Source organism: Thalassophryne amazonica, chromosome 18 (assembly GCF_902500255.1).
Source record: "Thalassophryne amazonica chromosome 18, fThaAma1.1, whole genome shotgun sequence".
In the NCBI taxonomy this organism is placed as follows: Eukaryota; Metazoa; Chordata; class Actinopteri; order Batrachoidiformes; family Batrachoididae; genus Thalassophryne; species Thalassophryne amazonica.
Window position 1 is genome coordinate 56462784 of NC_047120.1, and position 26453 is coordinate 56489236.

General features: G+C 41.1%; 1 protein-coding gene across 1 annotated transcript; it reads right to left on the reverse strand.

The window, feature by feature from the left end:
* Nucleotides 1-4560: 4560 nt before the first annotated feature.
* On the reverse strand, nt 4561-15439 carry LOC117530962 (sodium-dependent neutral amino acid transporter B(0)AT2-like). Its single transcript, XM_034193933.1, has 11 exons — nt 15229-15439; nt 13964-14121; nt 13721-13841; nt 13470-13645; nt 7724-7834; nt 7390-7631; nt 7053-7236; nt 6379-6580; nt 5979-6138; nt 5725-5887; nt 4561-4916 (listed from the first exon to the last, which is right to left on the reverse strand). Exons 1-11 carry the CDS (start codon nt 15437-15439, stop codon nt 4677-4679), a joined length of 1968 nt encoding a protein of 655 aa, XP_034049824.1. The 3' UTR covers nt 4561-4676.
* Nucleotides 15440-26453: the final 11014 nt, after the last annotated feature.

A 26453-nucleotide genomic window follows, 5' to 3' on the forward strand; every position in this document is an offset into this window, starting at 1 on the left:
GACCCAGAATGCATAAGCATATCAAACAGCAAATGTCAGCTCTCCCCAGTTTCACCATGATCAAAGCCATACACACGCACACACACACACACATGCACAAAGAGTCCACTTGACTATTATACATGTGCTTACCTTATGAACGAATATAGTTTTTACTCATTCACCATGTTGGAAATTTTTCCCTCCAATTATCACACAGTAATAAATTATTTGTTTAACATTCTCATTACACACTTAAAAGTTGTACATGTGGAACAAGTAGTTTTACAGAAATACCCTGAAAAGACATGTGACTGCATATGATGTAAGGTGTTGATTTTTACAAATTGATAAAAAAAAAAAAAAAGTGTAACGAGGGATGGGGCCAATCCGATCCAATATCTTTATCGGGTTCCGATACCGATATAAAATTGAAAACTTCTGATACAACCTGCGGAGTTGTCCAATCCAACAACCACCTGTGTGTGTTTGTGCTGAAACGTCTTGCTGGCTGCAAACTATGGAAGGGATTTCCTGGACGGAAGAGTGTTTCAATGAGGCATGGAGTAAAGAGACACACCTCCATTCAGGAAATCCCTTCCACAATTTGCACCCAGCTAGCAAGCGACTCTGTGGCAGTACTTCATCATGTCCACTGAAGCACCACAAAGCAAGATTGCAAAATGCAATGTTTGCAAAGCCATTGTACCAAGAGCTGGAAGCTCTATTGCGACCTAATACAGCAAACCTAATCAAAAGTTTGAAAAAGCGCCACATTAAAGACTCACATAGATTGTTTTAGCCGGTGGCAGAAAGACGAAAGGAGCCGGCCGGAAGGGTGTGACAATTTACCAGTAGTGGGCACAGTTCTGCTAATCTGCTAACCGCTAATTATCAAAGATAATATTTTCATTATCGAATTAGCTTTTCAGATAACTTTGAAAACCATCATCGGACCAATTATCTTCCGATGATTGATGTGTTATGACACCGCACCAAACATGTTTTCACTATTATTTGATTTCTTTGTGCGACTGACAATGTTATTCAAGCATTCAAATGACGATTCCTATCACCACACAATTCCAACACACGAGAACGTTTTTTTGACAGTTCTTGTTATTGAAAGAAACCTTGTCTCCCTAACCGGATAGAGTTGTGATGTCATCACGCGTGCGCTTAGGCGCTGTCTAGTGGGATCTTGAAAATTTCTTTTTTTATACAAATGAAAAAATGACATATTTTACAAAAGCACATTTATTTGTAAACACCAACACGTTACATTGATTCAGTTGTGTTGGTTTTTACATAGAATCAATGAATCAACCAATCAGTATGAGCGGAGACTTAGTTTACCCATAATCCCCTTTGGGGATCTAAATGGTAAATGGACTGTATTTATATAGCGCTTTTCTATCTGCATCAGACACTCAAAGCGCTTTACACATTCACCCCAATGTCAGGGTGCTGCCATACAAGGCGCTCACTACACACTGGGAGCAATAGCGGATTAAAGGCCTTGCCCAAGGGCCCCTAGTGATTTTCCAGTCAGGCAGGGATTTGAACTTCTGGACTCAAGCCTAACACCTTAACCACTAGACCATCACCTCGCTGGGACCTGTGTGTTAATGTTCAAATCTTCAGAATTAGTGCATTATTTTAAAATTACCAGATATGTGTTATATATCACTTTGTACATTTTAAGAGTTTACATTACTGTAGTTATTTTATCCGGAATAATTTTCATTTTAAAGCAAAACCATAATTCAAACCTGCTTTCCATTTCAAGACCTCTGCCTCATCGCGGGACCACTGTATCCTGTCAGGGTAAGTGACACTTTCCTACAGCAGGGGGCAGAGTGCACAAAGACAAGCACTGGCTCATTGGCTGTTTGGGTTTGTGATCGCCATAGGTTCTATCAGAAGCTTTGGCGGTGTTTAAACTCAAAATCAGGTTCTTAGTAGTTGAGAGCATATGGGAGGCAAAATTTTAAGTTATCGGTTATCTGTAGCTTACGATATGTTTTTAGGCAGTTTATCGGTTTAGCGTTAAAAAAGATAACTTTTCAGTTAACTGATTGCCAGTTATCGATGCTAACTTTTTGGTTAGCTGTGCCCACCACTGCAATTTACCCAGACTATATACTAAATATGAGTAAATTAAGTAGTTTTATTTATTTTTGAGTGGTTTCTTGTAACATTTTGGAAATGTGGAAATGGGCTCCGTCCTAAAAACGATACATATACTTGGAGCAGGTGTGCCATCTGGTGTTCTAAAGAGCTAATTTATTGGAGAGAGAATCTCTCTCTCTCTCTCTCTCTGGGAAACACCAATGACATTAATTATTTAAAAACCTAAAGGGAAACTATCCAACACTTCAATGCAAATTAGCATTCAACCCAAACTAAAGATTTTCCACACAGCATTCATTTGGCTTCATGTTAACTTGAGGATTTGTATATCTTTGGTCTTGCGATGGATTTGGAAAGAAAAACAACCAGGCAGGGCTACTTTATAGCTGGAAGGTTTCTAATTTATGTAAACCAGATATTGATGTGTGGATTTCTTTTTTTTCTGTATCTGATTGGTTACTTAGGGATATGACAACCTGCAGCTGCCAGGAGATAATAAATTACAGTAATGAATACTCTGTTCAATAAAGTGAGCAGTCCTTGGAGGTTCTTGGTGATGTGATCATGCTCAACATTCAGTTGCCCTACATTTGCTCTAGGATGCCTAAATCACTTTCGGTGAAAATCAGACAAATTTTGAAACGCTACCTTGGGCACAAAATCAGTTTTCTGTACAGTAAGGTGGGTGGTCCTTAGAAGAATTTAATAAAATTCTATCAAATTTGAACTTGGCCGTAATAACCTCATTTGGAGTGTCCATGTTAAATTTGGTGAAAATCCCCAAAATTTTGTTAAAGTTATAATTGGTACAAGATAGCGTGAACGCATGCACTCATTTTCCATTTCTCCCTGCTCTAACTGCACATAATGAGCAAAATAAGGTGTGTTCCATTGTTCAACCAGCTGCTGATTGGCTGAGCACATCTGGCTGATCTGGTCTGAGTAGATCAGGGACAAACAGAAACCATGAAGTACTCATAGTCATGAGGACCAGGATAGGGAATGGGCTGTCCTACAATTTGTCTTTCCTCACCATCTCTTTATTCCAGGCTTTGCATATTGGTGATGTGAACATACGGACTGTGGTGGCCAGCAGCAGCTCCAGCATAGCCAGCAGACTCTCTGTCTGTCTGTCTTTCCGTCTCTCTCCGTTTGTCTAAATTTGCCAAATCATTATAACAGTCTGCAGCACCAAGCATCACTCTAGCGGACACAGAAATCAAATGCCTGTTTTTCGCAGATGACCTGGTATTGCTGTCTCCAACCAAAGAAGGGCTACAACAACAACTTGACCTTCTACACAATTTGACAATGAATCTAACTAAGACAAAAATTCTGATATTCCAAAAAGGACCCAGCCTCCAGCCACACAAATATAATTTCTTCCTGGATAAGATGGTCCTAGAACACACAAAAAACTAAACTACCTCGGAATAAACGTGACCACCAAATTATAAGAAAACAAAAAGCAAACTATGTAATGCATTGGAAAGACTCAACCAAAACCAGAGTAAATTGGAAAACTATTTGGCCCTAAACGGACAGTACTCCATGGCAGAATGTACTGTGACCAACCCAAAGGTCAGGAAATCCTTGACCATGTACAGACTCAGTGAGCACAGCCTCGCCGTGGAGAAAGGCCACCACAGACAGACCTGTCTCCGCAGAGAAGACAGACTGTGCACCCTACTGCTCACAACACAAGGTGGAGACCGAGCTGCACTTCCTAACCACCTGCCCGCTGTACCAAGACCTCACAGACACGTACTTCCCACAGATCACAAACACCCAAAAAGACTGAGAGCATGACCAACAGCAACAAAACTTCCATATCTATCGGGTAAAGTACAGCAATGTGCAAACACAGCAGCAAGGTTTGTGGGCTGCTGTGACACGAAAAGGAGCAACGGACATAAACCACCGTAAACCTAAAACAGGAGATTGAACTGCTATGTCATTTTATCTATGTAACACATTTTATAGGATAGTATATTTTTACACCAAAAGCACAATTTTTACTATTATTTCAATCCCACATCTCCTGTTTACACATTTATTTACTGTAGAATATTGCTGACTGTATGTACATCTTCTTAATTTTTAGTTTTTGCTCTATGTAACACTTGGTTTGACAATGTAAAGGTATGCTTCCCATATCAATAAAGGTCCATTGAAATAAAAAATGAAATGAGAAAGAGACAGAGAGATGGAGAGAGAGACAGAGGGAAAGTCTTCTTTTTAAGAAAATCCTCCTCTATACCACTTCATCATGAAGCTGTATAACTGGAGATACAAAATATCCTCATATAAAATCAACAATAATGATAATATTAAAGCAAACAGAGCTCTGGTATCAGAATAGTATTGGTATCAACAGATATCCAAATTAAGGTATCGGGATCTGATTGCAAGTGAAAACAAAATGTGGATCGGTGCATCCCTAAGTGTAACACAAACCTGCTCTCTGTGCAGCGTCTTTACTCCAAATACTGAAATAAGTTAATCGTCCATCAACAGATCAGTGAGGGCCATTTTCCCATCCTGTCAAACGTTTACGAAGAAAATTAAGCTGTTGTCCCGTTTCCCTGGTCCAGTTTCGACATGTCAGTCATGGGAGTGTCACACTTGTTATCCGTGCTCACAGTTCTGTACTGACCAATCTCTGAATCTCTTGAGGCTTTCCTCATGCGGTCCTTAAGAAGAGAATGAATCAGGACCAGCGGGACGGGCATCATGGCGATTATGATCAGTAAAGACAAAACAGCCAGAGCCCAGCCAGGGTACAGCAGGGTAATCTCAGACGCCTGGGAAACACCAATAACATTCATTACTTAAACAGCTAAAGGAAAACTATCCAACACTTCACCACAAATTAGCATTCAACCCCAACTAAAGATTTGCCCCACAGCATTCATTTGGCTTCATGTTGACTTGAGGATTTGCATATCTTTGGTCTGGTGATGGATTCGGAAAGAAAAACAGCCAGGCAGGGCTACTTTAAAGCTGGAAGGTTTCTAATTTATGTAAACCAGATATTGATGTGTGGATTTCGTTTTTTTTCTGTATCTGATTGGTTACTTAGGGATATGACAACCTGCAGCTGCCAGGAGATAATAAATTACAGTAATAAATATTCTGTTCAGTAAAGTGGGCAGTCCTTGGAGGTTCTTGGTGATGTGCTCATGCTCAACATTCAGTTGCCCTACATTTGCTCATTTAGGATGCCTACATCACTTTTGGTGAAAATCAGACAAATTTTGAAAAGCTATCTTGGGCACAACATCGGTATTCTGTACAGTAAAGTGGGCGGCCCTTAGAAGATTTCGGCCATAATAACCTTGTTTGGGGTGTCCATGTCAAATTTGGTGAAAATCCAATACATTTTGTTAAAGTTAGAATTGGTACAAGATAGCGTGCACATGCACTCATTTCCCATTTCTCTCTGCTCTAACTGCACATAATGAACCAAATCAGGTGTGTTCCATTGTTCATCCAGCTGCTGATTGGCTGAGCACACCTGGCTGATCTGGTCTGAGTAGATCAGGGACAAACAGAAACCATGAAGTACTCATAGTCATGAGAACTGCTGTCCTATCATTTGTCTTTCCTCACCATCTCTTTATTCCAGGCTTTGTATGTTGGTGTTGTGATGCACATATGGACTGTGGTGGCCATCAGCAGCCCCAGCATAGCCAGCAGGCAGATGTACTTCCACAGGTACTTGTACACCACACTGGGACGCCAACCCAGCATGGCCTCAATGTCATTTAGGAATCTTTAGAAACAAAAATTAAAATTAAATTAGCAAACACAGATTTCAAACAAAAAGACATGAATAATTTGGGGGGGGGGGGGGGGGGTCTCACCTGTCAGCACCATACAACCAGGACACAGTGAATGTCTCAAAAATCACCACAATGATAAGAGGCAACGTGGCGGAATAATCATCAAACATCATCACAAAGTAGTTTCCGCAATGCTGGGCAAAGAGCAGACCAATGAGGAAGCCGACGATGCAACTGATCACTGCACAACAACAACGAAACAGCAAATGATCATCAGGATAGAACACAACCTGACCACACCTCATCTTAAGACCAACACACCCAAGATCACACACTTGACTTGGCAAGTACGTTTTCTGTTTACACATCGTGGGTGCTGACTGAGCGTAGAAATGGCAACTGCTCCTTTTTGGAAACGGGCACCAACAGTTGTGCCTTGCTTGGCGTCACACGATCATCCAGCCCTGCTTGCAGTGTTTACCTGTGAGTTTGGTCTTGTTGTTGGCTAGAGTTTTGAAGCAGTCGGTGAGCGGGGCAAGGATGCCCTCCATCATGCCAAACATGGTACTCAAACCCAAGTTGAGCAGCATGAGGAAGAAGAGCATGGACCACAAGGGGCTGGCAGGCAGAAGTGACATAGCTTCTGTGAAGGCGATGAAGGCGAGGCCTGTTCCCTCCACACCCTGAACACAAGTCCAAACCACAACTTTGTTACCATGTATTGTATGAGGCTTAACACAAGCAACAGGAAAACTCCATCCACCCATTTTCTATACCTGCTTACTCCAATTAAGGGTCATAGGGGGGCTGAAGCCTATCCCAGCAGTCATAGGGCATGAGGCAGGGGACAGCAGTCTATCACAGGGCCACATATAGACAAACAAACACACTCACACCCACACGTACACCTACAGACAGTATATATTTTTTTAGTTTCCAATCCACTTAACCTGCATGTCTTTGGATGTGGGAGGAAGCTGGAGCACCCAGAGGGAACCCATGCAAACACAGGGAGAACAACAGGTGGGAATCGATCCTATGACCTACTTGCTGTGAGGCAACAGTGCTAACCACTAATCCACCATGCTGTCACAAGAAAATGCCATAGAGTTATTTTAAAATGCCAGTGAATCACACAGACAGTCAAATACTAACCTGCTGCATCTCCTTTTCCAGGTCACAGTCTGTGATGTTGCCTGCGACAATATTCCCATAGTGACTGAACCAAGTCCTGTAGTCTGTCAGGGCCACAGACTCGGGATGTGAGAAGTTAAAGTTTGGTATCATGTTTTGATCCAGATAACCACCGTCAATCTGATGGGACAGCTGCTTTACGTTACTAGAAAAATCAAACAAAAGGCAGATGTAACTTCTAGACCAAAACATTTGGGCAAACTCCTTATAGACACAAACGTTTTACAAAACGCTTTTTAGTCAAAACAATATGTAATCATGAAAATCCAAGGAAGTCCAAGTGTGACATCAAACATACCTGACGACACATTCCATGACCTTCTCTTTTGCGCGGAAGCCCAGCACGGCAAACACCACCAGGGTGGCCAGCACAGACGTGAAGAAGTTTATGAAGGAGACAGTGAACACATCACGGTGGCAGTTGTTGTTTTTTGGATTATAGGAAGAGTAAGCGATAATGGACCCAAAGCCAATGCCAAGGGCAAAGAAGACCTGAGTAGCAGCCTGATGCCACACCTGCACATCTCCCCAGATTTCCAACTGGAAATAAACGGAGGTTGATCAGGAAAATCTTTACTTTTGCCACTCGCCTCTACACCCAAAAAAAAAAAAAAAATTTTAAGGAGCGATACCTTGGGGTAGAACATGTGAGTGATTCCCTCTGAGGATCCTTCAAGCATGAGCCCTCGGATAAGGAAGCAGATCAGCACCACGTAGGGGAAGATGGATGAAAAATACATCACCTTGGAAGAGAGATGGGAAGATTACATGAAGAAGTGCCCAAACAGATACAACAACATTATCGCTAAAAATCAGTTTCATTTTACCCACACAGAATCGTACTTTCTGAAATGGCTCCCAAACATTTCAACAAGTGTGTAATATTATAATTTTCACAAATTTTTATTATTTGGTATTAGTAGGAAAAGAAATAGACTCAGATCTCCAAATTTGAATTCTAATCCAATTACATTTGTTCTGCAAATCTGATTGGTTAATCAGGTGAGATTTCAGACCATAAAATATTGAGTAGACGGTGGCAAAAATTTGACCGTTTCACATTTGATGTATAACGCCATGCCCTGACCGTGTTGCTGCACCGGTGTCACTAATGGTGCTGTCAGCTGACAGCGACAGAAACAAATGCAGCAACAATGATGCCGAAATGCATGGATTTAACTGGATTGATTGATGGATTTAACTCAATGCAGCTGACAAGATGGAGAAATCTGTGGGTCTGCTCACACTGAAAAAAGTTGTGTATATATAAAAATATAGTTTCAGTGCAAAAGTTTCCCAGTTCAAACCCCACCCCTGCACCGCATTTCTCCATGTAATGTGGAGGTGTGTCAGGAAGGGCATCCAGTGTAGAATTTGTGCCAAATCAACATGCAGATCCAAACTGGATCTGCTGTGGCAACCTTGTGTGACAACAAGGGGAACAGCTGAAAAGTTTTACTTTTTATGAATAACAACAGAGTAAAATTCAATGAAAATATTAAATTGATAATTGCTAATAAATGTATGCATTTATGCATTGTATAATATATGCAAGCAAAATTTACTTAAGAATTCCCCTTGTAAAATGTACTTGAAATTTCCAAGTGAAAAACTTTCCTAGGTTTTTCAAGTAAATATTACTCCAATTTTTTTTTTCAGTGCACAGAATTTCCAGTTTGGCATGAAGACGCTGTTGCGATGGTAACAAGCCGACCACACCCGTTCACACTTTCACAACGATTTGCCGACCGAATTACTTGTGTCTGATGATTTGCAGAGATTCATGCTGGATTTTACGGTCTCAAATTGAGACGGATATTCCCTAATTCGGATATTCCCTTATTCCCTAATGAAAATACCTGATTCTTAAACACTGTTATAATTAATACAATTACTTCTTAAGATTCGGGATAATGCTTGGACTCATGTGATTCCTGAACTGAGGTGCAGTGATTTTCATACGTGCCCTACTTGACGTACGAGGGGCCAGGAGTCGGGGCGCAGAGGCGGGGAGCGAAGCGAAGGTGCTGGGTGAAAGTTACGCCACGTACACCGGAGACCTGAGTTTCCAAGCGAAGATGCCACAGGTCGCCAGTGGCGGAAGCGCAGACACCGTGGAAAGCGTGGAGGACTGCTTGTTAAGTTACGCAGTCGCCCGACAAGGATCCCACTCCCCTCAATTTACCTGGCAAATGTTCAGTCTCTGCCCAACAAGACGGATGACCTGTTAAGCCGCATCCAGACCCAGTGTGAAGCTTGGGACTGCTCCGTGTTCTGCCTGACAGAGACTTGGCTTCACAGTAACATACTGGATTCTACTTTTCAGCCTCCAGGATTTTCTGTCCATCGTTTGGATCATTCGAAAGAGCCCACACACCGGGGAAGCGAAAGGAGGGGGTGTGTGTTTCCTTATTAATAATCTTTGGTGCACAGACAGTGTTATTGTCAACAAAACGTTTACAGCTAATCTAGAATGCCTTGTTCTGAAGTGTCGCCCCTTTTATCTCCCTCGAGAGTATGCAGTGATGTTTTTGTGCGCAGTGTACATACATCCACGTGCGGACGCTTCTGTGGCTCTAGATCATAGGTGTCAAACTGATTCCAGAAAGAGCCAAGAGGGTGCAGGTTTTCTTTGTAGCCACCAACTCCACCAGGTGATTTCACTGATGAACTCTTCCCATCTGCTCAAAGTGATGTTCATCAGTGAAATCACCTGGTGGAGTTGGTGGCTACAAAGAAAACCTGCACCCTCTTGGCCCTTTCTGGAATTAGTTTGACACCTATGCTCTAGATGAACTGAGTGACATTATATTAAAATGTGAGAACTCTAAATCAGACGCAGTATTTATAGTAGCTGGTGACTTTAACAAGACCAATCTCAAGTCTGTCTTTCCCAACTACTATCAATATGTGAAACATCCCACCCGAGGCACACAAACTTTGGATCACTGTTACAGTAATGTGAAATCCGCATTCAGGTCTACTTTGAAACCAGCTTTTGGCAGGTCTGATCATTCCTCGATTCTACGTCTTCCTACGTACATACAGAGGAGTAGATATGTTAAGCCTATGTCACGCACTGTACAGTGCTGGACTAAGGACAATGAATTAAAATTGCAAGGCTGTTTTGATGCTACGGATTGGTCTGTCTTTCCATCTGAGGATCTGAATGAATATTGCAAGACTGTTACGGGATATATAAGCTTCTGTATTGACTCTTGTATTCCAAAGAAAGTTGTGAAACAACGGGGAAGTCAAAAACCACGGTTTAACGCAGACGTGAACAGGAAGTTAAAGGAACGTGCTCGAGCCTTCAGCTCTGGTGATGTCGACGCCTATAAGCAGGCCAGATACTCCTGTGAGATCAGTTAAAGCTGCTAAGCAGGCCTATGGTGAAAATATTGAGTTATTTTAGAGAGGACAATCCACAACAGGCGTGGAAGGGATTGAGTGCCATCACCTCTTGGAGGCCCAGGAGTGAGCACATGGTTACTTTTGGTAACTCTCACCCCAATGATTTAAACAAATTTTATTGTCGCTTTGATACCTTGGAAAGGAAGTGAGTGGACTTTTTGGTGAGCGATGAGGAAAATGGTGTCACGATTTTACAGGAGGATGTAAGGAGGGCTGTGTCCAGGTCTAAGGTCAGGAAGGCGCCTGGGCCAGACGGTATTCCTCCTCGTGTTTTAAAGCTGTGCTCAGAGCAACTTGCACCTGTTTTAACTGACCTCTTTAATATGTCTCTGAGGTGCTGTACTGTTCCACTCAGTTTTAAAAGGTCAGTTGTCATTCCAGTGCCTAAGAAGTCACCTATTACTTGTTTAAATGACTATAGGCCAGTCGCGCTTACATCAGTGTTGATGAAAACCTTCAAACTTTCTTGTGCTGGAGCCCAGATCCCTGTGTCTGTTGATCCACTCTAGTTTTCATATAGACAGAACAGAAGTGTGGCGAATTCTATTTCATTTGCCTTGAACTCCGTGTACAAACATCTGGACAAGGAAAAATCCCAGGCTAGAATGCTTTTTATTGACTATAGCTCTCCTTTTAATTCTCTTGTCCCTGCAAGGCTCATCCATAAACTGAGACTTTTAGGTTTGAGTGATGCCGTTTGCAAATGGATTTTTAGTTTTTTAACTGGAAGACCACAAAGAGTCAAGATCAATGGCTGTGTCTCTGATGAACTTATTGTTAATACTGGCTCACCACAAGGTTGTATTTTAAGCCCATTGTTGTACACTTTGTACACTTACGACTGTGTTGCGTCCTTTCATAATAATCTGATAATTAAGTATGCAGATGACACTATTATTGGTTTGGTCTCTTCTCATGATGACTCTTTGTATAGATCTGAAGTGCAAAATGTGGTTTCCTGGAGCGAGGAAAACAATTTGAAGTTAAACACTGCAAAAACGTTTGAGTTGGTTGTTGACTTCAGGAAAAATAGGTCTTATGCTCCCATCATATTAAATAAGGCTGAGGTGAAAACAGTTGAAAACTGTAAATTTCTGGGATTGTTTTTATCTGATGACTTGAGCTGGAATTATAACACCAACGGAATTGTTAAAAAGTCTCAACAATGGCTTTTTTTTCCGGCGTAAGATGAAAGAATTTACTCTGAACAAGAATATTCTCTTAAATTTTTATCACAGCTGCATTGAAAGTCTTCTTACAAACGCTATAACTGCATGGTTTGGAAATGCCACTGCTAAAGAAAGGAAGGCTTTGAATAGAGTGGTTCGTTCAGCCAGTAGAACTATTGGCATGGAACTGTCTGTCCTGGAGGACATTTACAAAAAAAGGCTTAGGTCCCGGTCTTTGGCTATTACTAAGGATCTCCTGCATCCTGCCAGGGACCTGTTTGAGCTTCTTCCTTCGGGTAGGCACTATTGGTCTATTAAATGTGGGACATGACATTATAGAAAAAGTTTCTTCCCACAAGCCGTAGCAATGATCAACACTCTGATTAGTTTTAAATGTATCTTAAATTATTTTGTGGCTTTGTCGTTTTTATGGTATTTTTATGTTCTTTTATGTCTTTTTATTGTTTGTGTATGTCTTGCTAGTGCACTTTTGAGCTCCTTGCACCATTTTTCCAATGTGGTTTTAATACTGCAAATGGCAAATAAACTTGAACCACACACACATATATATATATACATATATATGTGTGTGTGTGTGTAAAAAAAGCCAAAGCCAGACATTCTAGATGCGCAGGATTTATCCAGCGTAAGAACTTGTTGGCAGCTTGGTGTCTAATCCATATCCATTTGGACAGACGTACTCAAATATTTTGACAGCGCTGCCAAAAACAATCAGTATATATGCATGTACAATAGTTTAACGTTATCTAGACCGTGGCCCAAACCCCTACAGCTTTCACTACAGTCCATTCATAACTTTGACAATACATGTGATTCAAATAAATTTATTTATCTGGTGCCAAATCATAACACAAGTCATCTCAAAGCGCTCCATATGAGTCCGGTCCAGACCTTACCCAAACCATGATAAAGAAACTGTGATAAACCGTGGCAACAGTGGTCAGGAAAAACTCCTCAGTGTTTGTTATACACTGCAAAAAGCGTCCCTCTCAAAATAAGCCACACACACACTCATCTTCAACCGCTTAGTCCAATTAAGGGTCGCTGGGGGCTGGAGCCTATCCCTGCAGTCATAGACCGCAAGGCAGATTACACACCGGACAGGACGCCAGTCTGTCACACGACCACATAGACAAAAACACATTCACACTGCACGCACACCTAAGGACAATTTCAAGTTTCCAATCCATCTAACCTGTGTGTCTTGGGATGTGGGAGGAAGCCGGAGCACCCGGAAAGAACCCACACAAACTCCACACAGAAAGGCCACAGGTGGGAATTGAACCCATGACCTTCTCGCTGTGAGGCAACAGTGTGAACCACTAAGCCACCGTGCTGCTCCAAATTGAGACAAATAATCTGAAATCGAACCAAATTCTGTTGTATTAAGCAAAAAAAATCTGCCAGTGGGGTAATAAAATTTTACTTGCTTAGAATTCTGAAAACTAGCAAAATGTTGAGGCACTGAATAATCAAAATCTGCCTTAAAACTAGACAGAATTCTTATTTTAAGATTAGCTTCTGTCCTAAAAATAAGGAACACAATCTTGTTCTTTTGCTTGAATGATTTGAAATCCATTGCCTTTCCTTGTTACTGGTTAAATACAGCTTGATATTAACTGGAAAAACTTATTAAGAAAAAGTGAGATACATTTTCCCCACAATAAGACATTTTTTTCTATAAAATGCTTTCTTAGATATCAGTTTCTGCAGATCAGGTAGAAACCTCAAAGTGACCACTCCTTTGAGGAGGTAAGGAAGGTCAGATAGGTACCTTCACAGAGGACTTGATGCCTTTGAACATTCCTAAGCAAACAATAGTCCACGCAGCCAGCAGAGTGCAGATGATATAAGGATTAAAAGTGGCTACATCGTCGATGGAGTCCGTGACATCCAGTGCTTCCCGATACCAGAAATACGACGTCGGGGAACTCTTGTCACATTCCTTCACTGAGGCAAATAGAAAGATTAGTAGAATGCAATATCTTAAGAGCATTAATATATATTTGTTTTTTGAGTGTGTACCTGTTATGTTGCCCTCTTCTGGACACTGTTCCCAAGGTAACGGATACTGAAAGGACATTCCAAGGTAGAGGAGACTCCATGCCAGAATCACGTTGTAGTAAAGAGCCACAAAAAAACACACCTGAGGACAATTCCGAACATCATCATCATCATCAAGTTGTGAGAACAGCCATCACTGTAATACCCTCTCTTCCACAACATCCAACCCAATATGCAAATAGGCATTAGTTCTTGGAATCTTACAATACAGCTGGAGTAGCCAATCCCTGCCATCCGGGGGGAGATGTACTTCCAAACACCAATGCTGCCCTGCCGAATGGCCTGACCTACCGCCAGCTCCAGAAAGAACAATGGCATGCCCACAACCAGCATGAGGAGTATATAGAGGAGGAGAAAAGCCCCTAAAAACAAGACACAGGCTGCTCTCAGCAAACAGTAATACGATTTTGTTCATAACTAGGAACAATATTGTGATATACTTTAAATCGTGACTGTGTGTGTCATGATATAAACTATGGTGCACTGTGACATACATCAAATCACTATGGTGTATCGTGATACATATCAAATAGTGATCATGCATCACGATGTGTATCGAATTGCGATGATGTACTGTGTTTTATTTATTTATTTATATTTTTTTATATATGTGTGTGTATGTATACAGAATTGCTATGGTGTACTGTGATATTTATCAAATTGTGATGGTGCATCTTGATATGAATCATATTGTGCAGCTACTGTATCACTGTGTAAATAAATGGTTAATACCATACCATTTGCACAAACAAAAGTTCTTCAAATGTGAGGTCATAGGTACTCATGTTTTTTTATATAATGGCTGAGTGGATCCTTGTCATTTGATTGGTGCTTTGTATGTCACGTGACATGGAGTATTTGTCCGATTTATGTTGCGTTGCATTTAGCGTGCAAATATGGTTCCATTTACCATGCAAATTTGGTTCCATATGTTTTGTACCATTGCACGCTGCGAACCCCAACCATGCATACACTAGTGTGGGCGGCGTTTGTTTTGCTGATGGATGACGATCTGCACAAGCTAATTGACGGTGCTAATTCTTCTAACACACACACACATACACCATCTACTACGCCATAACCTTTCTGGAGGCATGAAGAGCTGTCAGGATGAAAACCTGGACAAATTTCTGATGCAGTTTTTCGCTGAACTGAAGAAGTACACAAAATCTTTTTTTTTGGGGGGGGGGGGGGGGGGGGGCGTATCACAGACTACATTTGTTTTTCCAAGTTGACAAAACAATTTTGGACTCCCATTTAAAGTTTGCATCTTTCACCTCATGAGATATTTGTACCATTGAACTCAAACATTCATTATTTGTATAATATTGTATACAAGCAGGATGTTACTCAAAAATTTGACCAAAGGGGTTTTTTAATGCATGCTTATCTATTTAGAACTCTTAATTCCTACATCAAAGTAAAACTGTGCACCTCTCCGCCTGTATCATTGTAATCTTGGTCCTCACCTCCTCCATTCTGATGACACAGATATGGAAACCTCCAGATGTTACCGAGGCCAACGCTGAATCCCACCTGAGCCAAGAAATACTCTGCTTTACTGTTCCAGCCGGCTCGAGCGGGAGGCTCGGTCAACTCCTCCTGGTGCGCTTCGCCAGTGGAAGCTTCACCTGCTGACTCCGTCCTGTCATTGTCAGTTGGTAAGGGCTGCTTCTCCATCTAAAGCAGAAGACGGCAAACAGCAACATAAAAAAGGAATAACTGGCAGGATGTAACACAGTGGCTGTTTAAAGCCCGACTATAAAACCAGGCATGTCAGTTATTACCTCTGACAAGAACGTAATAAAATCATCTGTTTATTTATTTATTTGCCTGTCTGTTACCAGGGTTATATCAAAACTACTTTATGGATTCTCAGCAAATTTGCACCACAGATACATATTAAGGCATGGAAGACTTCACTGAATTTTGGAGGTGATCTGGATCCGTTGTCGCAGACCGAATGATCCGCCCCTAAAGATAAAAGAGTATTTACTGTGGAATCCAAGCACCAAATATGGCACAACTACTCCTTAGACATTACTCTTTTGAAAAACCGACTGGCTTGAATTTCCCATAGGTGGCCAGGTAGGGTTCAACTGAAGAATTACACAAAGGTCAAAATTTTAAAAATCATATTGACACGTATACCACATTATTTGTCTGATCATATAATTTCCTAAAAGGTATAGCTTGGACTATTTATGTTATGGGGTAAAAACAATCTGAATGTTGACAAAGGTCAATTACAGTTTGAACAGAAGTCAAAAGTATAAGTTGCTCCAATTTTGGCAAAAAAAAAAAAAAAAAAAAGTGATAAACTGTTGGTTGAGTTAATAGGGCTTTAAAAAGGAATAGTTTGCACCATGTGTCATGTTTAGTTGTATGTTACGTCATATAATCCAATGTACACGACATCGTTTGATCATTATTTTGCAAACCGAGTAATCAGACATAATCAAAACTAGTCCATTTATTAATCCTGTAATTTCCACAATCTCTTAAAAACTGTTTTCCTTTATGACATGTTTTTGGAGGCAGGCAGATAAAACTTTAGCAGCGATGCTTTCTGCATCAATTTCCATAACGCGCCGTGAACGCAGCACCCATTCCAAAACACACGTGAATGAAAAGATGCAAAGGATGATTTTCTAAAAACCTCATATGAGAACTCGTCTGTAGCTAGAAAAACTACAAACGCAAATTGTGAAAATAACTCGGACGTTTCAAATCATATTGTCCAAAAAACGATTTAGACTATTTTCATTGCATGATATCCATCCATTTTCTATACCCGCTTACTCACGGCTAATAACGTGATATAAATAATATAAATCTGTTTTTCTACACTTTCGTCCTCGTTTCAAAGACGATGACGTCACAGCAGCTGCCACGTATGCCTGTTTTTTTTTTTTTTTTGTTGTTTTTTTTTGTTTTTTTTTGGCGGGGGCGCGCAAACTTCTACAAAGAGCGGAAAAAATCGACACTGTCTACATGTTTGTATATGGCGGTATGCATGTTGATTAAAAAGTGATAAATACCTTAATGTGTGTTCGTGGTTGAAAAATCCTCACAGCAAAGTCAAGTAAAACTGTGTGGCTGCAGACCGTCTGCTCATAAACGTTCGTTTCATGAGGCTCCCTTAGTGAATGTCCAAGTTTATACCACTGTCAACCCCGCCTCTTTGCAAAGTAAACTTTAACGCCACGTCTGTGCGAATGTCAACAATTCTGCTGTTTTATCACAAGGATCACATAGTGAGTAGAATTTTAACCTATAGACAGATACTTTATCAGTATATCGATATATATGAAAATTCAGTAAGGTATATCTTATATATTATATTCCAATTCTAAGGTGGAACTATGCTAGTATACTAAGGTATATTTAAATATCTAAAAAGGAAGCGTAAAATAGAAGAGTAGAAAAGAGTAGAGTAGATTAGGTGCCTGGTCTAGAGAACCAGTGATGGTAGGTTGAAAAGCTTTTTAATCCCATGGGAACTCTCCCTACACACCCAAGCGGCTCAAGAAAAAAAGGTAAGTCCCTTCGGCTGCTCCCTTGTTTGTACTCGGGGTCACCACAGCAAATCCAAGGTGGATCTGCATGTTGAATTGGCACAGGTTTTACGCCCTTCCTGACGCAACCCCACATTACATGGAAAAATGTGGCAGGGGTGGGATTAGAACCCAGAACCTTCTGCACTGAAACCAAGCGCATTAACCATTTGGCCACCACCCCTTCTTCTTCTTCAAAAAAAATAAATAAATAAAATAAAAATTATATATATGAGTATAATAATAAGAAGAAAGATAAGTCATCATATATATAACTTATACATAAATATTAAGGGTAATAAACAACATACGAGGTTTATTAGATAAGAAACAGACACTTATTAATTTTTTTAACTATATGGATTTGAATGACGTGCGATTACGCCAATCATGCTTGAACCCTCGTGCGCATGTGTGAGTTTTTTCACGCGTGTCGGTGACATCATTTCCCTGTGGGCAGGCCTTGAGTGAGATGTGGTCCAGCCCTCTCGGCTGAATTCCTTTGTTTCACACACTGCTCGAGACGGCGCGCGTTGCTTTATCAAAAATTTTTCTGGACCTGTGAGGAATATCCGAGTGGACACTATTCGAGAAATTCAGCTGGTTTTCGGTGAAAAGTTTAACGGCTGATGAGAGATTATGGGGTGTTTCTGTTGCTGTAAGGACTTCCCACGGAGCAGGACGTCGTGCAGCGCTTCCAGGCACCGTCGTCGGCCTGTTTCGACCTGAAAACATCCTAATTTAAGGCTTAATTCACCCAGGACATCGTGAGAGAACAGAGAAGATTCAGAAGAGGCCGGCATGAGGACTTTATGCGGACATTCCATTGTTTAAGAACATTTTTTTAATGAAAGACGTGCGCGCAAAAATCTGTGTGCACCGTGACAGGAAAAACACCTCCATGTTGAAAACCATTTGTAAAATTCAGGCAGCTTTTGATGGCTTTCAACAAGTGAGTAACAGAAATTAACAGCTTGGGCATGTTCCAACTTGCCCGTTAAGGTTTCCAACGGAGGTGTTTTTCTGTCGCAACCCCCCCGCGGTCAGGTCTGGCCCGACATGCGACTCTGCCCGCACGTTCTTTCATTACAAAATGTCCGTTAACAATGGAATGTCTGAATAAACTCCTCATGCCAACTTCTTCTGAAAGTTCTCTGGCGACTTACTGGGTCAACAGAGCCTGAAATGTGGAAGTTTTCAACTTGAAACGGCGAGACGCTGCCACCTCAAAGCGCAGATCGCCGTCAGGCACCGTGGGCCGTCCTTACGGCGACACTACCAGACCAAAATCTCTCATCAGCCGTTAAAATTTTTACCGAAAACCAGCTGAATTTATCGAATGGTGTCCACTCAGTTGTGCCTTACAGTTTTGAAAAAATTTTGATCAAACAAAGCAGCAGTCTCTGAGCCATTCCTAAACAATGAAAAATCAACGAGAGGGTGGACGACTCCTCACTCAAAGACTGCCCACAGGCGAATGACGTAACCGACAGGCGTGAAAAAACTCTCGCATGCCCACGAGGGTTCAAGCATGTCTGATGTAATCACACGATTCAAATCCATATGGTTTTTGAAAAAAATAATAAGGTCGGATACTTTTCTAATAGACCTCGTATACAATAAATATCAGTTATCAAGTTGTTCACCAATGAACATGGCTTTATACACCCTGAAGAAAACCATACCACATATGGTTTTCTGAAGGGTATAAAAAGCCATATTCACTGGTAAAACAACTTGATAGCGATTTTATCATATACCTATAAATGATAAATGTTGTATGATTTTTTGAAGGGTGTAAAAAGCCATATTCATTGGTGAACAACTTGATAACGATTTTATCATATACAGTGGTCCCTTGTTTATCGCGGGAGTTCCGTTCTAAAAATAACCCACGATAGGTGAAATCCGCAAAGTAGTCAGCGTTATTTTTTACAATTATTATAGATGTTTTACGGCTGTAAAACCCCTCAGTACACACTTTATACACTTTTGTCAAACAGGCATTAACATTCTCTCACTTTTCTCTCCTGTGTAAACACTCAAAGTTCAAACCTTAGTAGAAAAAAATAGAACGTTTTCCTATAAATAATTATGATGGCTTTTAGAACTAACGAATTTAATTTTAACGATCAACCTACGAGGTTGGACACGTAAGAAATTATTAATAGTGACTCACCAGTATTTCACAGTTCCTCTGACCGCGCCTCTTTGTCGTGGTGCCGCTCCGCTGTCCGGATTGGCTGATTACTCGGGTGGTGTGAAAAATATTACCTGTCCGCAAAAACGGTGTATTGCTATTATTCTTTAGTGTTTTATCCAATCATATTGGCGTATCATTTCTAGGTATATGATAAGACATCATATATAAGTATATGACTATATATATATATATATATATATATATATATATAACATATATAAATATTAAGGGTAATAAACAACTTATACAATAAATATGGTACTATATAATATACAGGAGTAGGTATTAAAATCTAAATATTAATACAGGAGAAGATTGTAGTATATGTATGTCACATTATCGATATATATCTATCTCACAATGTCCAGAAAGCTTTGTACAGCTATTGTATACAAGACTCTGCACCGTTATGACATTTTCATGATCCATAAATGACATAATAATTCACAGTTACAATTAATGTTGTAAATCATAATTATGAAAGACAAAAAAAAAAGACATGTCAAAAATTAATAGTTTCCTTTTTTGTTAGACATTTTTGTTGTGGATTTATTCATGAACAATAAGAGACAGAATATTGTTCTGTTAAATATACTGATGTGAAAGCTTTTTCTGCTTCATTACATAATTTACATATAACAATAATAATATGTTTTATTTATATTGCACTTTACATTTGAAAATGGCAAAAAGTTGAGGTAAAAATAAAGCAATTATTCAAGGTAAAAATGATAGGATCAATTATAAAAGGTCTAAGAGAAAGCTCTAATAAATAAATGGGGTTTCAGTCCTTGTTTAAAGGAATGTTCAGACTGTGGCATTTTCAGATGCTCAGGAAGAGCATTCCACAGCCCTGGGAGCAGCCAAGCAGAAAGCCTGGTATCCTATGATCCGAAGCTTGGTCCTGGGGGGGTTTAGGATGCTAGCAGCTCCAGAGCAGAGGTTATATGTGGCAGTTTGGGGGTTATGGAGCTCCTTGAGGTAGGGGGAAGCATTACCATGGATGCAGTGATACGTGAGGCGGTAAACCTTGTACTCAATCCTGAATGTGACAGTAAGCCAGTGGATAATATAGTATTTTAAAGTACTTGGAGTAGGTACTAAGTCGTAATTACAGCATATTTAGTCAGAAGTAGTTACAATTTAGTCATATTTATAAGATGGCAAGTCATGATTATAGCATATTTATTCATAAGTAGGTCCTATTTTGTCACATTTATGAGATGCTAAGTTTCAATGACAGCATATTGAGTCAGAAGTTACAATGTAGTCACAAGATGCCAAGTTATTATTATTATTATTTCACATAAATACAACATAAAAATAGAACAGAAAACAGTAAAAAAAAAAAAAAAAATAGGTAAAAACAAAATAAAAATCTCATCAGGAGCAAGATAGATCATTAATAATCCACTGCAATTCTTGTTTGTTAAGAAATCCATCATTTACAAAATTATCTTTCATCTCAACAAGTTGTACAATTTGCCCACAGACTCGTACATCTTCCTCACTTGGTGTGTTGTATCTATAAAAACTGAGAATTGCCTAAAGTATTTGTTACTGTCATATAATTAGAATATCATGAAAAAGTTGATTTATTTTGGTAATTCCATTCAAAAAATTAAACTTGTATAATGTATGCATTCATTCCACACAGAGTGATATATTTCAAGTGTTTATTTCTTTTAATTTTGATGATTAAAACTGACAACTAATAAAAAACCCAAATTCAGTATCTCAGAAAATTTGAATATTGTGAAAAGGTTCAATATTGGAGACACCTGGTGGCACACTAATCAGCTAATTAACTGAAAACAACCACAAAGGCCTTTAACTGGTCTTTCAGTCTAGTTCTGTAGGCTACACAGTCATGGGGAAGACTGCTGACTTGACGTCTTGCCTGGGCTAAAGACAAAAAGGACTGGACTGCTGCTGAGTGCTCCAAAGTTATGTTCTCTGATGAATGCAAATTTTGCATTTCCTTTGGAAATCAAGGTCCCAGAGTCTGGAGGAAGAGAGGAGAGGCACAGAATCCACATTGCTTGAGGTCCAGTGTAAAGTTTCCACAGTCAGTGATGGTTTGGGGTGCCATGTCATCTGCTGGTGTTGGTCAGCTGTGTTTTCTGAGGCCCAAGGTCAACACAACCATCTACCAGGAAGTTGTAGAGCCCTTCATGCTTCCTGCTTCTGACCAACTTCATGGAGATGCAGATTTCGTTTTCCAACAGGACTTGGCACCTGCACACAGTGCCAAAGCTACCAGTACCTGGTTTAAAGGACCATGGTATCCCTGTTCTTAATTGGCCAGCAAACTCGCCTGACCTTAACTCCATAGAAAATCTATGGGGTATTGTGAAGAGGAAGATGCGGCATGCAAGACCCGACAATACAGAAGAGCTGAAGGCCACTATCAGAGCAACCTGGGCTCTCATACCACCTGAGCAGTGCCACAGACTGATCAAATCCATGCCACGCTGCATTGCTGCAGTAATTCAGGCAAAAGAAGCCCCAACTACGTATCAAGTGCTGTACATGCTCATACTTTTCATGTTCATACTTTTCACTTGGCCAACATTTCTAGAAATCCTTTTTTTGTATTGGTCTTAAGTAATATTCAAATTTTCTGAAATACTGAATTTGGGATTTCCATTAGTTGTCAGTTCTAATCATCAAAATTAAAAGAAATAAACATTTGAAATATATCAGTCTGTGTGTAATGAATGAATATAATATACAAGTTTCACTTTTTGAATGGAATTACTGAAATAAATCAACTTTTTCATGATATTCTAATTATGACCAGCACCTGTATTGTCTTACTACCTAACACTTTCAAGGTTATGTGCAAATCAATCTAGTGACAAGGGACACTGGCAATGTAACACAGTGTATATAAAGAGAATCAGCAGCCAAGAAACAACACAAATCTAATGCTACTAAGTATAATATATTATACTACAAAACCAATAACACAATATTGGAACTTGTCCACACAAGCCAACACACTAGAACATGAACATGCACAGATATAGACGAACAAAGTATCTCAGAGTCTCCTTATCATGAGTGTGAAAGGATGAACTCCACAAATATATCAGGGAACAATGCAGTTTGATTGACCACATCTATGCTGTGGCTGCTGCTGCTGCTGTTGAGTCGCTGTGGCACCATGTGCCTGGCCACTGGCCAGTGAAGCCCTCTGGTGTCGAAAGTAGGGCTGAAACGATTCGTTGAGTAACTCAAATAATTTGATTACAAAAATGTTTGAGGCAAATTCTGTGCCTCGAAGCAACGTTTAACGTTGTAGTACATATGCCAGGCCTGTGTGTGGTGCTATAACACCCCCAGAAAAAAAACAGAAGAAGACAAGAGCATGCACATGAGCCATGTAAGAGCTAATCTGTAGCACCAAAAGCTACAGCTTTCTAACACAACACAGAGTAAAATAAAGCCTTTTAAGAGAAAGAGGGTCCATGCTTATCATCTGAAAGAGACTTACTGTGCATTTAAAGCAAAACTAACTCCAAATATGACTAAGTACTTTTATTTATTTTCGGAAATGTGCTCCATTATCAAAACGGTACACGAAAAGCGAGTGGCACTCGCCTTTGCAGACGTACAGCGGAACGCACTTCTACCTCGTAACATTAGATCTTAAAGTTCAGAGTCCATTGTAAATTGCTAGTATTCACAAACGTACTTAAACATCCTTTGTTTATTGTTTTAGCATTCTGAAGAGACAGTGAGGGAGAGGGGGAGAGAGAGCGCTTCATGTACTGTTTTGAGAATGGGGCGCACTTCTGAAAATAAATAAAAGTACTTAATTTAGTCATTTGGAGTCAGTTTGGGTAAATCAACATACCCCTCCCAGAGCCCACTTTTTCATAGGCTGTGCTCACATTCACATGCAGCCTGACTGACTGAGGATTACACCAACCGCCTGTGCTTATGGTCTGGTGTAAGGGAAGGGCTGAGCTTCTGACACCGGGAAAGATCCAAACGGACTGGAGAGAACTGGCTTGACATGACTGACGTGGAAGGTCGGATGGATCCTCAAGGTTCTGGGCAGCTTGAGATGAACGGAAACGGGATTAATCACTTTAGATACTGGAAATGGCCCCACAAACCTGGGTGCGAGCTTCCTGCAAGCCCCACAAAGAAGCAGATCCCGCATAGAAAGCCAAACCCTCTGCCCACAGACCGTCCGCCCAGGAAACAGGATGCTGGGAGGTGAGAATCTGTAACTCTTTTACAAGTTCTTGATTAGCTCGCTCCATTTGTCCATTTGACTGAGGGTGGAAACCAGAGGTGAGACTCACAGAACAGCCTAGCAATTTACAAAACGCTTTCCAAAAGCGAGAAACAAATTGCGGACCACGATCTGAAACGATGTCTTGTGGAAAGCCATGCAACCACAACATTATTAAGCATTACTTTGGCCAATTCATGGGCAGAAGGGAACTTACTCAGGGGTGTGAAATGTACCATTTTGGAAAATCTGTCTTGACGGTAAGAACCACTGACTTGCCCTTGGACTCTGGAAGCCCGGTGACAAAATCCACTGCGATATGCGTCCATAGTTTCTTCGGAACAGGAAGAGGCAGTAATTTGCCCTGGGTAGCCCGATGGGAGACCTTGTGGACAGCACATACATTACATGCATTGACAAATTCCGTGACATCTTTGGACGGACATGGTCTTACCAATACCAGGATGACATGAAAAGTGACTGGCATGAGCCCACTGAATTACCTCCCTCTCATGGAGTCAACCACAAACAATTTATCCACAGGACAATCTGCTGGGATCAAAACTCCCACTAATGCTGCCTGCACCTTGTTCTCAATATCCCAGACCATGTCTGAACTAAATCGCCATGGCACGGCGTCAGGCTTGCCGTTCTTAGACCCAGATTGAATCGACTGAAAAACAGAGACCATCAATCCTGCCTGGCATTGAGTCTCTTGGTGGACTTAAGGTACTCTAAATTCTTGTGATGAGTAAGAACCAAAAAATGGCAGCAATGCCCCCTCCAACCAATGACGGCACTCCTCCAGGGCCACCTTAACAGCCAGCAGCTTGCGGTCACCAATGTCGTAATTGCGTTCAGGGGGTGAGAGTTTCTTAGATAAATAAGCACAAGGATGGCACTTACCATCGGACGTAGAGACTTGACAAAGGACGACTTCTACGCCAATATCGGATGTGTCCACCTCAACCATAAACTGCCGGCTGGGGTCTGGGAGGAGTAGCACTGATGCGGAGGAAAAGTGCCGCTTCAACTCACGGAATGCAGCATCACACTCTGTGGACCAAGAGAAAGAACTGTGAGGAGAGGTGAAGACATGCAATGGTGCACCCACTGAGCTGAAATTTCAGATAAACTTTCAGTAGAAATTGGCGAACACTAGAAAACGCTGCACCTCCTTACGAGAATGGGGGGAGGGGTAGGCCAATCAGCAACTGCCTCCACCTTACCTGGATCCATCCTGACCTCCCCCTCAGCCTACACAATCCCCAGAAAAGACACTGAGGGTTTGTGGAACACACATTTCTCTGCCTTGACGTATAACTGGTGTTGCAGTAGACGCTGTAATACCGTACGAACATGCATGATGTCCGTACGTCTCTTCATCAGGGGAGAAAATCAGGATGCCATCTTGATAGACAAACACAAATTTATTCAACATGTCCCTCAACACATCATTGACCAGCCCCTGAAAAACTGCAGGAGCGTTAGTTAACCCAAATGGCATGACCAGATACTCATAATGCCCAGAAGGGGTATTAAAGGCAGCCTTACATTCGTCACCCTCGCGTATACGCACTAAATGGTAAGTATTGCGTAAGTCTAACTTTGAGAAAATCCTGGCATCTCCCAAAAGTTTGTGGCCTGAGGTGATAAGGGGAAGAGGATACCGATTGTTGACAGTGATGTCATTAAGACCCCGGTAGTCTATCCAGGGTCTGAGGGACTTATCCTTCTTCTGCATAAAGAAACTGGCACCAGCCGGTGAAGATGATGGATGAATCAGACTCGCCACTACAGTCTCTTGAATATATTCCTCCATCGCCAGTCGTTCGGGTGCAGAGAGAGCCTCTAGGTGGTGTGATCCCGGGAAGAAGGTCTATGGCGCAATCCCCTTCACGATGAGGAGGTAAAGACTTAGCCTTGCTGAAGGCCAGAGCCAGGTCATGATAGCAAGCTGGTACGGAGGTAAGGTCCAGATTAACAGTAGCTTCAGGCGTTATGTCTTTCATAAGATAAGTCTTGTGATACCAAGAACCCCAGGAACTAGTTGGACCACTAACCCAATCAAACTTGGGGTTATGCTGTTTTAACCATGGTTGACCTAAAATGACCTGAGGAGCCATGTTCTCAAAAATGTGAAAACACATAACCTTAGTATGCGGGTCAGGGAAGGTTAACCTGACAGACTCAGTCATTTGTGTTACTTTACCCAGTGGACTGCCGTTCATGGCGTTAACCACCAGAGGGTGTTGCAGAACAGACAGTTTTAGCTGGAGTTCTCTGATAAGAGAGGGATGTAACAAGTTAGCATCAGATCCTGAATCAATAAAAAACGAGGACCTTTAAAGTGTCAGGAGATGAGCTGTGAGTTTATTTAAACTCACCCTTTGATTGGGTGGAGACGTGCTCCTGTTGGGACGTAGCTGACACTCAGTGATCACGTGACCGGGTTGACTGCAGTAAACGCTCAGGCTGTGAGAGGAGATTGCATACGACATTGTCCCTCAAGGTGGGCGTGGCAGCTCCTGCTCCCGAGTCAGGTGGGGGAAGCCGGCACAGTGGAGGAAGACGTTGACAGCCTCAAGTCTGTCCAGGAGATGCCCAATGTGCGAACCCAGCGTGGAAATTAGTTCGTCCTGGTGTTTAGCCAGCTGAGTAAGTCCGCTACACAAAGCAGTTACA

Excerpts from the sequence above, each read along its gene's own strand:
- LOC117530962 (XM_034193933.1), bottom strand. The coding sequence starts at position 15,439 with ATGGAGAAGCAGCCCTTACCAACTGACAATGACAGGACGGAGTCAGCA. Across the intron at positions 14,122-15,228 it reads GTGTCATCAGAATGGAGGAG|GGGCTTTTCTCCTCCTCTAT; the intron begins GTGAGGACCAAG and ends TCTTGTTTTTAG. Across the intron at positions 4,917-5,724 it reads AAGCCTGGAATAAAGAGATG|GCGTCTGAGATTACCCTGCT; the intron begins GTGAGGAAAGAC and ends GGTGTTTCCCAG.